Genomic DNA, 15,094 nt, shown 5'->3' with positions numbered 1-15,094 from the left:
TTGTTCACTGCATCTATTAAACATTTTAATAGATATAAAAAAAAAAACATTAAGAGTGTTGTAGCATTTTACCCCTGCTTTTAGAAGGCACTTAATGATTTTAAAAATCGAGGTGCATTACTTACATCACCGACCTCAACGTACTCTCAGTGGAGGAGGAAACGTGGACGGGGAGTGGTAACACGCTGCTGCGCTCACGGATGTGTGCTTAAGTGTAATTGCATATGCTCAGTCACCTGCAGGGCTAGAACAAAAAACATGACAGTTTAGAAGGGCGCAGTTGTACTGTTTCGTGAGCAGAAATCCATCAATGGCTGGGAGGGAATAAGACACCTGCCTTTCATGACATTTTATAATCTCTCCTGTCAGCTAATTAAATGTGAAACTTTGTAGGTAGGCACGGAGGAGCTGCTCCATAGGTGACATTGATCTCTCCAGTGTTCACTCAAGTATTGTCCAGTACTTTACCATCTTGAGGAGCAATTAAAAACTGAGCAAATGTAGATGCCAGCTTGAGGTGGATGACCATAAGATAAGTGTTTAGAAATTCCCATAATTCATCTTCTTAAGTATTTTTTAAAGAAAAACAGAGGGCCAGCATAGAATAGATGGAATCCGTCACTAATTGTATGTCATTGCTATGGATTTGGGAGCTCCAGGTTGTGTTTTTTTTTTGCCAGATGCGAAGGCAAGGGTGAAATTTTAATACAAACTACTCCACTAGTGGCTTTGTAGTTCCTGGAGTCGAAACATAAATAGATAAATAATGCCTTTGTTCAATGTATTGGACTTTAAACCACAAGGTTGCTGATTTAATTTCCATTTCCAACTCTGTACAACTTTAAGGGAGTCACTTAACCTGCCTGTGCTCTAGCTGTAAAACAAAAGGTATCTGTAAACAAATGTAATGAAGCCTGATCTTAAAAGCTGCCTCGAGTAAAGGCGTCAGCAGAATAAACAAATAATATTGCAAAACTAATACAGAATTGAGTCTGCTGAATATTTGTATTTGTAACAGTGTATATCTTGCTGGGCTTGCAAGTCATTGTGAACTTTATAAGAACAAACCATTGAATTAATAGGTAACACTCGTGTACTGTGTCTGCAGTAAGATAGCCACACTGATGTGGTTTGGCGTCTGTTAGAAAACAAAGATCCACAAAAATGAAAGGATGAACTTAATAACATAGCTCTAATCTGATCGGCTCATTCCAAAATAGCTTTGCCATTCCGCGTATACAACGGGAGAATACTATTTTATTTGTCCAGACTGCACAGACCTAATCCATGGCAGATCCCTCCCAACACACTGTGATGGATTTTCAACCGCATAGCATAGCATCTGAAAGCTGCCTGTGAAGCAACAGCGCTCTCTTGTGGTTGTTTAACAGAACTGCTCAACTGTACTATAGCTGGCAAATCTGCTTGAAAAGTCATTCATCTAAGGCAGGGGTTTTCAGTCTCTGTTCTGGGGGCCCATTTTGGCTGCAGTTTTTTTTCCAGCCAGATTCATAATAAATGACAACAACTGGTAACACTAATCTCATTTAATTAGCTGGTATTTTTGTCTCTTCTCTTATTCTACTTCCAGAAAAGCTAAGCAGCATGATTTTTACATTTATAAGACATTTAGAAATATTTCTATTTTTGCTATAGATTTAAATGCTGAACTCTCTTTTGTTGATTTCATTATATTTTGCCCTTTCTCTGCACAGTTTTCCTCCTTCTTGGTATCTTATTAATAACAATTAACAACGAGAAGGGCAGACAACTAGGCAAACAACACTGAATTGTGAAAGGCTGCAACTACTTTAGCGTCAGACCCACTAAGTAGTTAATAATGGATTAATTAAACAATTAGAACACTTGAAATGCAGAATGCAGAATGAAAATCGAGATGAAAATATTGCTAAAAAGAAAAAAATAACATTATTCTCATATAGCTGTTTAGTACAATTTAATATATATATATAATTTTTTTACCAAACACAGTTTTCTGATTTTTATATTGTTCTCAAAATATAGAATCTGGGAAATAATATTTGTGATTAAAAACAGAAGCTGATTGGAACAAAAACATGCAGCCACAGTGGGTCCCCAGGACCGAGACTGAAAACCCCTGATCTAAGAAAATAAATATTTAAAAACCTGACTAACACTAATGTGTGCTCAGGTTATTTCTTATATGAAACAAAACCAAGGGACCATAGTGTTCTTTCATGTACTGCAAGCTTACAAATTGTGTCAGACCTGCCTTATTTTTTTGTACTACTAGCAGCAGCCAATTATTTAATAAAGCAGAAATAAGGTATGCCCGTAAGCAACTGAAAAATTAAACAAATTGTTCATTATGTGGATCCCATGTGTACTTTTTAGTTATATAATTGTGGATGCCAAAGAGTAACTGTGGGAGGCTATCATTTATTAATGTCTCCACTTTTGACTACTCGGTTCCCCTCAGGCTTCAGGATGCTTTTTATTTTTTTATTTTTACCACTGGATATGTATTTTGAATTCTAATCCTCATTCTGTCCTCCTCTTTATGCTCTTGCCATCTCTTGTGTGAGGTCCTCTGTGAAGGAGAATTTCCAGTGTGCCTGTCTAAATTTCAGGATCAGCTTCATTACTGAGGTACTGTATCTTTTTAAATTCTATCCATTTATTGACTGTCATGTTGTAATTCTGAAGTTACTCATTTAAGAGGCTGTTTGGCTATCATTTGAGTATATTGGACACATTGTCATGTTTTATTTTTTTATTTCTTTAAGACTGAATAGCATTGCACAAGGCAGGTTCAGAGGATTGTGAGCCAGACATTTCTAATGCTTGGCTAGCCCTTTTGGTCCGTCACTAAATTTAGAAATATCAATCTACTGTCATGAGTAGTGTTGTGCAATCTTGCCTACTAATTATTCATTAACTACAGCTTATGTGAGCCTCAAGGGATTGCTGCATATTAAATTCCCAGCTATGGCAGCATTGAAACATGAAAGCTTACGTTGCATGAAAACTATGGATAAAGTGCACTTAAAGCATTTTGTGTGCAGTAAGGGGAACTGATGAAAACCCAGTTAAAGCAACACCCCTGTTTATTGTGTATTAAAAATGAAATGTTTTGTATGAAACAGACACATAGACAACCTCTCACATGTCAGAAACACAAAAACATTTGTAAAGCATAGTATATAAAGGTCAGCATATACTAGGAGGACTAGATTTAAATAGGATCATACTCTTGTTTGTCACATCTGCGTCTCTTAAGGCCATTCCCATTAGACGACTTTTCCAGCGATTTTTAGCCATAGCCTTCATTTACATGTCCTTAGTGAGTTGGAAGCAACAACAACCACAACAATGTATTTATTGTATTACCCAAAATCACACAAGGAATGCCTCAACGGGCTTGCAGGAAGTAAAAATGGATGAAATATTGTGAAGGACAATTCCAAGAGAGACCCCCTTCTGAGAAGGAGTCCTCCTGTGGTAGACCACTTGGACCCACTGCTTTTTCGTCTATCAGACAAAGCTAGGATTGGAGGATGCAATTATTGATCTGCTCCACGAGGCTTATTCTCACCTGGACAAAGCCGGCAGCACTGTGAGGATCGTATTTTTTGATTTCTCCAGTGTCTTCAATACCTTGTTAAGGTGTAAGCTCAGAGATATGAAGGCGGATGAGACAATGGTGTCCTGGATAAGGGACTAACTGTTGGGTAGACTGCAGTTTGTGAGGCTCAAGGACTGTGAGCAACATTGGAGCACCACAATGAACAGTCCTGTCTGCTTTACATTCTGTACACCTCAGAATGTAAAAATAACACCAACACATGTCACCTGAAGAAATTCTCAGATGATTCTGCACTTATGGAGTGTATTGATAAGGAAAGTGAGTATAGGAGTCAGAAGGAGAAGTTTGTTTATGGGCGCAAAGAGAATTGTCTGCATCTTAACATCAGCAAAACCAAGGAACTGATTATTGATTTTCTGCACACCAAAGAGCCAAAAAGTTCTATCTTGGTCTCATCAGACCAGATAATCTTATTTCTCACCATCTCAGAGTCCTTCAGGTGTCTTTTAGCAAACTCCATGCGGGAGTTGGCCTTAATTCTAAGCGGTATGTGTGGAGACAACCAGGCACTGCTCATCACTTGTCCAATACAGTCACCACAGTGAAGCATGGCGGTGGCAGCATCATGCTGTGGGGGTGTTTTTCAGCTGCAGGGACAGGACGACTGGTTGTAAAAGAGGGAAAGATGAATGCGGCCAATTACAGAGATATCCTGGACAAAAACCTTCTCCAGAGTGCTAAGGACCTCAGACTGGGCCAAAGGTTTACCTTCCAACAAGACAATGACCCTAAGCACACAGCTAAAATAATGAAGGAGTGGCTTCACAACAACACTGTGACTGTTCTTGAATGGCCAAGCCAGAGCCCTGACTTAAACCCAATTGAGCATCTCTGGAGAGACCTAAAAATGGCTGTCCACTAACGTTTACCATCCAACCTGACAGAACTGGAGAGGATCTGCAAGGAGGAATGGCAGAGGATCCCCAAATCCAGGTGTGAAAAACTTGTTGCATCTTTCCCAAGAAGACTCATGGCTGTATTAGCTCAAAAGGGTGCTTCTACTAAATACTGAGCAAAGGGTCTGAATACTTAGGACCATGTGATATTTCTGTTTTTCTTTTTTAATAAATCTGCAACAATTTCAAAAATTATTTTTTTTGTCTGTCAATATGGGGTGCTGTGTGTACATTAATGAGGGAAAAGATTAATTTAAATGATTTTAGCAAATGGCTGCAATATGACAAAGAGTGAAAAATTGAAGGGGGTCTGAATACTTTCTGTACCCACTGTATATAAGGAAGGGCAGAGCAGGCTCTTTCTCCTTAGGACACTGCATTGTGGGAAGTGACATCCTTCCTATAATTTTGTGTAATAATAATAGTGTGATTTTCTGTGCTGTGGTGTGCTGGGCTGGTCACATCACTTCAAGAGAGGCCCACCAAATCAACAAGCTATTTATGAGGGCAAGCTCAGTTATAGGATGCACGCTGGACCCTGAAGTCTTAGAGAAGGAGAGAACTAAAACAAAACTGAGTGCCATTATGAACAATGCTGCACATCCTCTCTCTGACACACCAACACTGAGGACTTTCAGCCAAGGAATTATTCAGCAGAAGTGTGTCAAGAAACGCTAGGGGGGCTCCTTTATACTAACAGCAATACACTTGTATAATGTTTCACTTTGACTGTGACAGCCAAGTTGGAACTTTTCTTTCTTTTGAATTTTCTTGCTTTATAGTCATTCCAGTGTGGATTCAGACCAAGTGTGTGTGTATATTTTTTTTACTTACTTATCTATCTTTTTATATGTGCATTTATTTAAAGAGCTTCTGTAAAACATCAAATTTACTCTTGGGTATCTATCTACAGTATAGGTTGGGTGTGCAATGGGTATCAAAACATAATTTAAATATAACGCACAAAACAGAGCACACGTAATCCTCTTCACAGAGCCTAGATTTCCAATCTATCATGGCCACCTCCGAAGTACAACACAACACTACAAACTACTTTGTTCTTTCAGAGCCCGTCTCACCGAGTTCAGGCGACAACTCTCACGGGAAAATGAAAGAACAGATTATAACCCTCACTAAATACACAACTTTCACATATGAGGATACAGATTTGTTAAAATACATCAAAAACAAAGTAGAAACTAATTAACATAAATGAGAAACCGCACTGTCTGTGCATCAGCTAATTGTAGAATCATTGTCAGATTTGTAGAAAAAGAGTCAGACAAGCCAGACACAGTCAGAGTCCTGGAGACCTCAGCCAACAAGAAGACAGTCTGTGGCACTCTCCCATGAAGCCGGTCGCGTAATGTGACATTCCCAGCTAACTAGTCTACAAAACCCTCTGACAAAGTCAAGCAGATGGGCTGTCTGTTCATGAGCTGCGAGCCAGCTAATGCCCATCCCGAAGTACAACACATAGAATACAGTGACGAGGAATAAGGAATGCAGGTGTTTTGGACCTCACAAACAGAAGAGAAACTCCTCTGTCTTGTATCATGTGTTTTACATACCACGACAGAATGGAACTAAGAAAAAGAGGGCCCAGATTGCTCCTGAACTCGATGTATCTGTTAAGCCTTCATACAGCACCAGTTCTGTCAGGCAGCACGTTATTGGCGGTCATAAAATGTGCTGGATGGTTGGCACACAGTCGCTAAATGTAACATGCACAGAGATTTTCAGTCGTGTAAGGCCACAAGATCAGCAACAGCAGTCGGCAAGTCTGACATAACAACTAGATATGACATTGGCTCTAAACTGACGATAAACTGCATATTATGTCAGCACTACAGATCTATCTCTCAAATGAAAATATGTAATTTTATGAAGCAAAATGGAATTAGCTGCCTCTTAGGGTTCTGATTTATGTGGAATTTCTATGTTATTCTTGCGTCCATACTAGTATTCTTTAGGTTTCACATCCTAATGATGTGTAGGATTGGTCAACCTTTAAGTAATTGCGACCCGAGTTTTCATAACAGTTTTAACCGCACGTTTTTTTGAAACCCTAATAAAATGTATTCCTATATTTTTTGTTGCCTATACACCGCTACAAGTTTAAAATTTCCCTACAAATAGCGAAATTACGCCACATATGGCAACTTTCGGGCACTCCCCACAGTTTGAGAACCACTGGGTTAAATGGTGACTCTGGAGAAATTTTTGTAAATAAGTGTGTCCTGCAATGGAGTGTACCCTTTTAGTAGTATATTGAAAACAGTGTTTTGAGAAAATGAAAAGGGATTTTGAAAACAGTTGTATTAAATTACATCTTGTTACTGAGAATTCCTTGAGCCTTTAGATCTCAGCTAGACACTAAGTGATCAAACCAGCTGAACTAAAGAACTTTGGCAGCCTAATCCTGATTCCATTATCTATTGTGTGGGTGCAGTATTGGGACATGAACAAATGCATGCACTAAATGCACTTATAATATTTTTAAACAGTTTTTCACTCTGAATTGATTGTCATTTTCAACTTCTTTAAAATTGTGATTGAGTGGCACCCTGTCCAGGATTTGCTCCTGCCTTGTGCCCTATGCTAGCTGGGATAGGCTCCAGCAGATCCCCGCAACTCTGTTCAGGACCTTGACACTGAAGCAGTTAGGGTAGCTTCTAACCCCTCTTTTATCCTATTCCCAGGTGGATGGCATACAGAAGCTATTGAAAAGGCTTAATGACTGCATTAACTGCTGCTCGGTAGATTTGTGTGTCCATATGTTGGAGTGAGCAGGTTAAAATATGGATGGAGTGGTGGCTCTGAGGCTAGTGATCTGCACTGGCAATCGGAAGGTTGCCAGTTCGAATCCCATAAATGCCAATAGAGACTCTGCTCTGTTGGGCCCTTAAGCAAGGCCCTTAACCTGCAATTGCTGAGCGCTTTGAGTAGTGAGAAAAGCGCTATATAAATGCAAAGAATTATTTATTATTATTATTGTGTCCACAGGATGCTGTTTACAGGCTAAGAGAGTTTATGTTTGGATATTATAAAACACTTCTGGGGATGAGGGTGCATTAGAAATACAGTTTTAATTTTAGTCTGACAAGGAGGACAAACCTTTGTTAGAGAAAGTGCAGAGAAGGGCTACCAGATTCTAACACCGTGTGAAGTAAGCCATAAGGAAAGATGTAGGATCCTTTTATCTTTCAGTTAAGTGTGAAATGTTTTGAAAATTATGAAAGCAGTTAGCAGGATGAATGCCAGCTATTACTGGAGAATGTGTTCATCAGCGAAAAAACACAGGGAGACAGATGGAAGACGATTAAGAGTAAATTTTGCACAGATGTTAGTAAATATTTCTTTATGCACAGAACTGTAGATACATCAACATGTTACCAAGAAGTGTAGCTAAAAGTACCACTTTTGGTGACTTTGAAGTCTTTATTTGTTTATTTACTTACTTACTTATTTATACCTCACTGTGACAGCCAAGTCAGAAGTTTTCTTCTTCTTAATTTTCTTGCTTGCTTTTTAGTCATTCTAATGTGTGTGTATGTATGTATATATATACTAGGGGGTTCCCTCCTGCTCGCTTCGCTTGCCAATGCTCGGCCTTCGCTACGCACCAGCCACTTTGTGTCTCTGCTGCTCGTGTTGTGAAGAGGGGAGCTGAACGCACCCCAAGGAGACGCGGTCGCTCCTCCAAAACCCCCTCTTGAACGGTGATACATCCATCCATCCATCCATCCAGTTTCCAACCCGCTGAATCTGAACACAGGGTCACGGGGGGCTACTAGAGCCAAACGCAGCGGACACAGGGCGCAAGGCAGGAACCAATCCCAGGCAGGGCGCCAACCCACCAAGCACACACACAAGGGACAATCTAGGATCGCCAATACACCTAACCTGTATGTCTTTGGACTACGGGAGGAAACCGGAGCACCAGGAGAAAACCCACACAGACACGGGGAGAACATACAAACTCCATGCAGGGAGGACCCAGGAAAGCGAATCCGGGTCTCCTTACTGCGAGGCAGCAGCGCTACCCCTGCGCCACCGTGCCTCCCCACGGTGATAAAATGGGAAACAAATACAGTTTTTTTTTTACCTCCTCTATGCTCAATCAGCTGCTGGCTTGCATCTTGCATGGCGCTTCGAACATTTAAAAGCCTGTACAGCAGCTGTCCTATTCTTTGTCTTTTACTTCTGGCCCCGGGAGTGGTTAAATCTTTTGACACAAAGTCTCGTCTCTCGGGATGTGAGTTCTTGATATTTTATAGTTTATAATTTAAAAATGGAATAAGAACCTGAAAATCTAACGACACATTAAAGTTTGATAAATTCCAAAAAGAATGATACCAAACATAAATATGTAGGTTTTAAAATAAGCCAATTTAAAGCGTGACAAAAAAGTGACATAAAAATGTCACATAAAATTGTTGCACTTTTAGGCTTAGGATTTTATATATATACTAGCTGTGTAAGCCTGTGATGTAAAAAGCCCGGGGTCCTAGAAACCATTGAAATCGTCAGAAAAAAATTCAAATCTAGAGATGTCAGGTAACTGAAAGGAACTTCTCTGGGCATCTCTCTCCTAGGAGGATTTATTTTGCCGACGTGCTCACCTCACTTGTGTATTAGCGGTGGGAGGAAAAGTAAAAGGGATACCGTTTTTCCGATGTTAGAGGCTAAGCGACTTTGTCTTTCTTCTGAGGTTTCATTTTGCCGACATGCTGACCTCGCTTGTGTTATTAGCGGCTAAGCGAGTTTTCTGTTTCCTCATAGACGGAGCCCTTACCCGACTCCACCTCACACTTCCAGGGCAGACAGACACACAACACTCCCACGCGTAGACATTTATATATAAGACCAGTAAAGGCAGACTGTACAATAACAAGCAGTGAATACACTTGACTTATAGTTTTCATCCTCTTTCTCAGTACATTTAACATTCGTTTGTTCAGAGGTTGCTGCGCTTGCTGCTTCGTAAAGCAGTTCTTGTTTTCTCCACCATAGCGGCCCTCTTCTTCTCTTCTTCTGTCAGTATCTTTTCATGTTAAAACTGATTAAGTCAGTGTTTGTGTTGCAATTACTTAGTATGTTCTTCTTAATTTTTCACTTAAGCTGGCACTTAAGTCTTCAATATGCCTCAAGAATCATTTGAGATATGGAGAGGTAGGGGAAGTGACGGCACCCGTACACATGTGCCGCATGGCCGCCCTGCTGCTGAGAGTTGATTCTACAATAAAATAAAATAAAAATGAAAAGAGGAATAAAAATCATCACCCCGAAAGCGGACAGTAGACTTTACGTAGTATATGTGTACCAAATTTCAGGTCAATAGGTGAAACGGTTTGTGAGCTACAGGTGATTTAAAATCCTGGACAGACAAACGAACAGCCACGGTAGCGTATTATATAAGAAGATATGTGTGTGTGTGTGTGTGTGTGTGTGCGTGTGTGTATGTGTGTGTGTGTGTGTGTGTGTGTGTGCGTGTGTGTGCGTGTGTTTGTGTGTGTACAGGAAGTGGGCAAAAGTAGGTTTACAGTTCTCCATATAGAAAAACAATGTCACAATGGCACAGTGCACTTAAGATACAGGTCGTAAGAAGAATAATCTCTGTGTTTCACACGCTCACAATTGTAAAATTACTTTTACCTACCATTTAAGGAAGTTAGTGAGTACATACATAAAACCTTGATGCATATTTTTCTAAAATAACTGTGCACTGGAGAAGACTAAGAAAACAGAAAATATCATCCTCTTGTTTGAAAATGGTAATCAGGCTTATCCAAGTAACCGTAGGCCATTAAGCTTAACATGTTTCACAGGTAAATTAATGAAAGGAATTATCAATCAAGGAGAGCACTGAGAAACACATGTCAGGAGAAGAACTATTAGGGACCAGTCAGCATGGATTCGGGCAAGGGAGTTCATGTTTTACTAATATGTTAGAATTCTATGAGGAAGCAACCAAAGGATACAATCAGAATAGTACATATGATATTATTTATATTGACTTTCAGAAAGTATTTGATAAGGTTCTACATGAGAGGTTCGGCATCAAACTTAAAGAAGTGGGAGATCAGGGTGTAGTGTGTAAATGGTTGCAAAATTGGCTCAGACACAGGAAGCAGAGGGTGAAGGTTCGAGGAACCTCATCAGAACTGGATGATGTTGGGAGTGGTGTCCAGCAGGAGTCAGTGCTAGGGCAGCTGGGGCATCTCAGAAGTATCCAGTAGTAAACATTCCAACAATACAAATATATTTCTATGGAAGTGAGCTGAAATTTGTAAATGAAATATTCTGTGCACTTTAGTTAACTATCTTGGAATCTTGTGTTATAATTTTTTGTTGGGGGGGGGGGGGGTGTTTTGCATTTGACAACATGGGTAGTTGTGGAAATACATGGAAACAGTGTCTCCCAGGAAGAAGGTGTGAATCTGAGGCACCTCCTTACTTTTCTATTTGCACAATACATGGATTCAACAGAAGATGTACACAAACTCATCAAAATGAACACGTTCTGCTTTAACTCTTTCAGGGCTGATGTTGACTTTTGTCAAAATTCGGGGTAGAGGATAGTAATCGGCTGTAAACTGTGACAAAACTCGCCCTTATGTTTTAGTTCGACTCTCTTTGCTTGAAGGAAAGTTACGTACCTTTGTTGATTTGACCTCGATTCCCTGCATGTGCATGAGTAGTGAAGAGCAAACAGCCTCTAAAATGTCAGCGACATCTTAAAGCAAATGTGCAAAGCAAAATACTCCATGGACGTTTTACGTATTATTTCTGAATCAAGTGATCTGGAGATGGAAAACGAAAATGAGATAACTGCATCAGACTATTGGTCCCCAGCTGATCGTTGTGCTGAACACATTCGTGTAGCGGATACACCTAGAGCAGCGTTTGCCTAGGAGGACCACCACTTATGATGCCAAACCATATTGCATCACATTGCAACTGCCACCGTCGCTCACCTGCTTTGCTAAGACAGATTGGTAGCTGGCCTGAAGTGCATTCATGCTGGCCACTGAGGCGCCCCTGCACAGCCACTGCTGCCAGAGATGCCAAACAGATACCAACAGCAACTACAGCACGTAGCAACAGACGTTTTATGTTGATTTCTGTGTGAAACCAGTGCATTGTGTTGAGTTTTTTGGAAAAAAATATTCAGCCCTCAAAGAGTTAAAATCTTTAAAGGTCTCCCAACCTATACAAAGAATGTGATAGTGTGTTAGGGTTTGCAGGACATTTAAAATATTTTCTAAATTGTCTCAGATACGTGAATAAAAAGTTACTATTTTTGTCTGTGATCTTATTTATGTCCCCTCCATTTTTTTGTCCTAGGTGTTGGTGTTTCTGGCAGAAGCATAACAGGGACTCCTCACTTTGTTCACAGGCTGAACACGCGGGGACTCGGACTTACTACTTCAGTGCAGACAGTCGAGAGGAGCTGGAGTCCTGGGTGCAGGCAATGAGTGACGCCGCTCGGGTCCATATCCCACCAGCCCAGAGGTACTGAAGAAATTTGATTTAGCCTTTGCTAAGCTTTGGCATAAATTGAAGTAAGCTGTAGGCATCAATTGCCAGAAAGCAATTTAAAATTAAGAAGCAGATCTGATTGAATCATTTGTCTCTGCATGCACAGATTAAGTATAGTGTAAGTAACCATTCTTTGAGTCAGTAAGTGGTAAACTCAAACCTGAAAGTACAAGAATGTCAAGTTTGAGAACAATGGAACAGATGGCATATTAAGTAACAAAGTAAAGACCGCCGAGTGACACAGATTTACAAATCCTGTTCTATGCATTTATTGTATACAATTTTAGCTATTCTTACATCTAAAACATGTTCATTATGTTGAACTCACACACAGAAACAACACCGAGAACATCCCACCTGCAGACCTTAACCACATATCTGCAGGGAAAGGCACTGCCGTCAGACAGAGAGGAGAGGGGGACGGCCGAGGAGAAGAGGCAAAGGACACCAACAAGCAAGAGGTCAATGGGCTACCTAATATGGAGGCAGGAGCTCCAACTACACCAATGACACCTGATCCCAATGGTAGAGCAGGAGAGACTGGATCATCCCATCCAAATGGATGGGTGAGCTATGGTGCACCTGGTTCCGCTTTCCGTCCCAAAGAAACCCGAGAAAATGCAGTTCTCCGTCGTGGGTTTGTGCCACGAACTCAACCAGAGAGACTAGCCCAAAGGAAAAGTTCCATGACACAACTGCAGCAGTGGGTGAATCTTCGTAGGGGTCGGCCAACACAAGAAGATATGCAAAGGTGAGTGGCAGTCCATTGAGCATTCCGGGGATCAAATCGATGGTATTTGGAGTCACAGTATGAATGGAAAACAAGATTCTAGACTGGGTTTCACACCATTCATTAAGATTGGTTATGCCAATGAAAGGATTTGATGGTTATGCCAATGTAAGGATCTGTAGAGCAGTATCTACAGGAGTGCCATAGAAATGCAGTTTTTGCTATTAGGCATGGTAAGTTTATAAGTATGAAATAAACAGAAAACTAATCAAAATGATGTTTATAATTTTAATAACCTGCTACAGGCTTTAACTGATGGAAGAGTTTGAAGGTACTTGTTTTTAAACCGCAAGAGAACAAACGTTAGAAATATTTCTATAATCAAACAAAAATCCTAGAAAGACATAAATGAGTTTAAATTGCACAGCTCAGAGGAATTTCGTTATTTTGTGTGTGGTGTGTATTATTATTACCACTAGGGGGCTTCGCTCCCTGCTCGCTTCACTCGCCAACCACCCCCACCCCCCTCCCGCCAGTGATACACGCCATTCTGAAGAGGGGGGCTGATTCAATGGGAAACAAATACAGTTGTTTTTTACCTCCTCTTTGCTCGATCAGCTGCTGGCTTGCTGCTTCTGCTGTGCCACGTTATCTGCTTCTCATGCGGCTCTTCAAATGTTTAAAAGCCTGTACAGCAGCTGTTCTTTTGACTCACTACCTTGTCTCTGTTCTCCCCCAGACATCCTCAAACACTATTTGATCTCCTTTCGCTGTTCCATTATTTCACTGAGTAATAATTTCCGTTTGTTTGCGCTAATGCGATCTTTACTATCATTTTTTTGAGACTTTCGAATTTTCCTACTTCCATTATCTCTAACCTGCTCTGCATGTGTGTCACACAAACATTTTTGAATTCTGTACGACGATCTACTTTGTCTTTTTCCGGCCCCGGGTGCAGTTAAATCACTTGGAGCAAAGTTTAGCCTCGCGGGACTGGCTGATTAATACTTTCCTTATTTTCAGAATTTGCACATAGATTATTTTTGTTCTTTTTTGCATTCTTTTCTCTCCAGCGCTTTTGGGTCTCTTTTCGACGTGCTGCTCTTGCTTCTTCGCTTAGTCCATCGTTTCTCAATCTTTAAGTTTTTGCGACCCGAGTTTTCATAACAGTTTTAATCGTGCCCCCCCTTAACATTTTTTTGAAAGGAGCCCACTAATACCAATTTGTTCTTTTTTAATTAATGATATATCATAGATGCATATTTTATTATACCTACTTAACTTTTATCGTCATTTATCTAACTCTATATTTATTTTTCTAGTATCTGAATTTAGTTTAAGTTAATTTGTTTTGGTTTCAATAGATGTATTTTTCATATTTTTGATTCTTGTTTTCTTTTCTCACATCTTCGCGCCCCCCTTTTTTGTTAATTTGGGCCCCTAGGGGGGCCCACCCCACAGTTTGAGAACCACTGGCTTAGTCGTTGATGTGTCATCTAGAAAGTATAACATTTTAAAGAGCTGAGAGTACAGGAAGTGTATCTGCCAAAAGCATTCCAACAACTAAGAGGTTAGATGATCGTGGTCTTGTTTGAAAATGGTTGTAAGTAGGACGTGACTTGCAAAAGTCACCATCTCACGAGACTTGCTTCCAAAGGTTGTAAGTATGATGTGACATGACCATCTACCGGGACGTGAAAGTGTCTCTCTGTCTCTCTTCAAAAGATCACGTCTCATCACAGGAAAAATAGTCTCATCTCATCCCAAGATTTTTTTTCATAACAGAGAGATTGTTATTGTTATTATTATTATTACTACTACCATATAGCCACAATCCCTTATCTGCAATTTTCAAAATTTGAAAAATTTAGGAAAATGAATGTTATATTAAGTAAGTTGCACCTTTTAGATCATGATGTAATCTTTTGGAACAAGTCTCAATAGTTTTAAAAATACATCTGTTTAGCTCTTTCAAAAAAAGAATGTCCTCTCCGAGACAGATGGAAAAGAAGAGTGTGGGACCAGGAAATAGAGATGAAATTAGAGATAAGTTTGTGGGCACCAAAGCCAAAACATATTGTAATTAAGTGGCATACAAAGTTTGGTTTGTTGTCAGGAAGTCAGTAATCTATAGTTATTTATTTTCTTACACTCTTTCCTAAAACTTGGACCCTTGACTATGCCGATGAACTGGTTTAATTACACCTGCTGTCATACTGAGACCACTTCTTGAAAATTCATGTAGCAATCTGCCGACGCATCCTGTCGATCGAAACTCAAAATGGTGCTGCACAT

At 40.1% G+C, this 15,094-nt stretch overlaps 1 protein-coding gene across 1 annotated transcript in view; it reads left to right on the top strand.

The window, feature by feature from the left end:
* plekha6 (pleckstrin homology domain containing, family A member 6) overlaps positions 1–15,094 on the top strand; it is a 128,050-nt gene that overhangs the window by 51,863 nt on the left and 61,093 nt on the right. The window contains 2 exon segments of the mRNA XM_051925151.1: positions 11,927–12,042; positions 12,404–12,820. Coding sequence (XP_051781111.1) covers positions 11,927–12,042; positions 12,404–12,820 — 533 coding nt within the window.

Source organism: Erpetoichthys calabaricus, chromosome 3, assembly GCF_900747795.2.
Source record: "Erpetoichthys calabaricus chromosome 3, fErpCal1.3, whole genome shotgun sequence".
In the NCBI taxonomy this organism is placed as follows: Eukaryota; Metazoa; Chordata; class Cladistia; order Polypteriformes; family Polypteridae; genus Erpetoichthys; species Erpetoichthys calabaricus.
The sequence above is the reverse complement of the archived record's forward strand: the minus strand, read 5'-3'. Positions and strand labels throughout refer to the sequence as shown.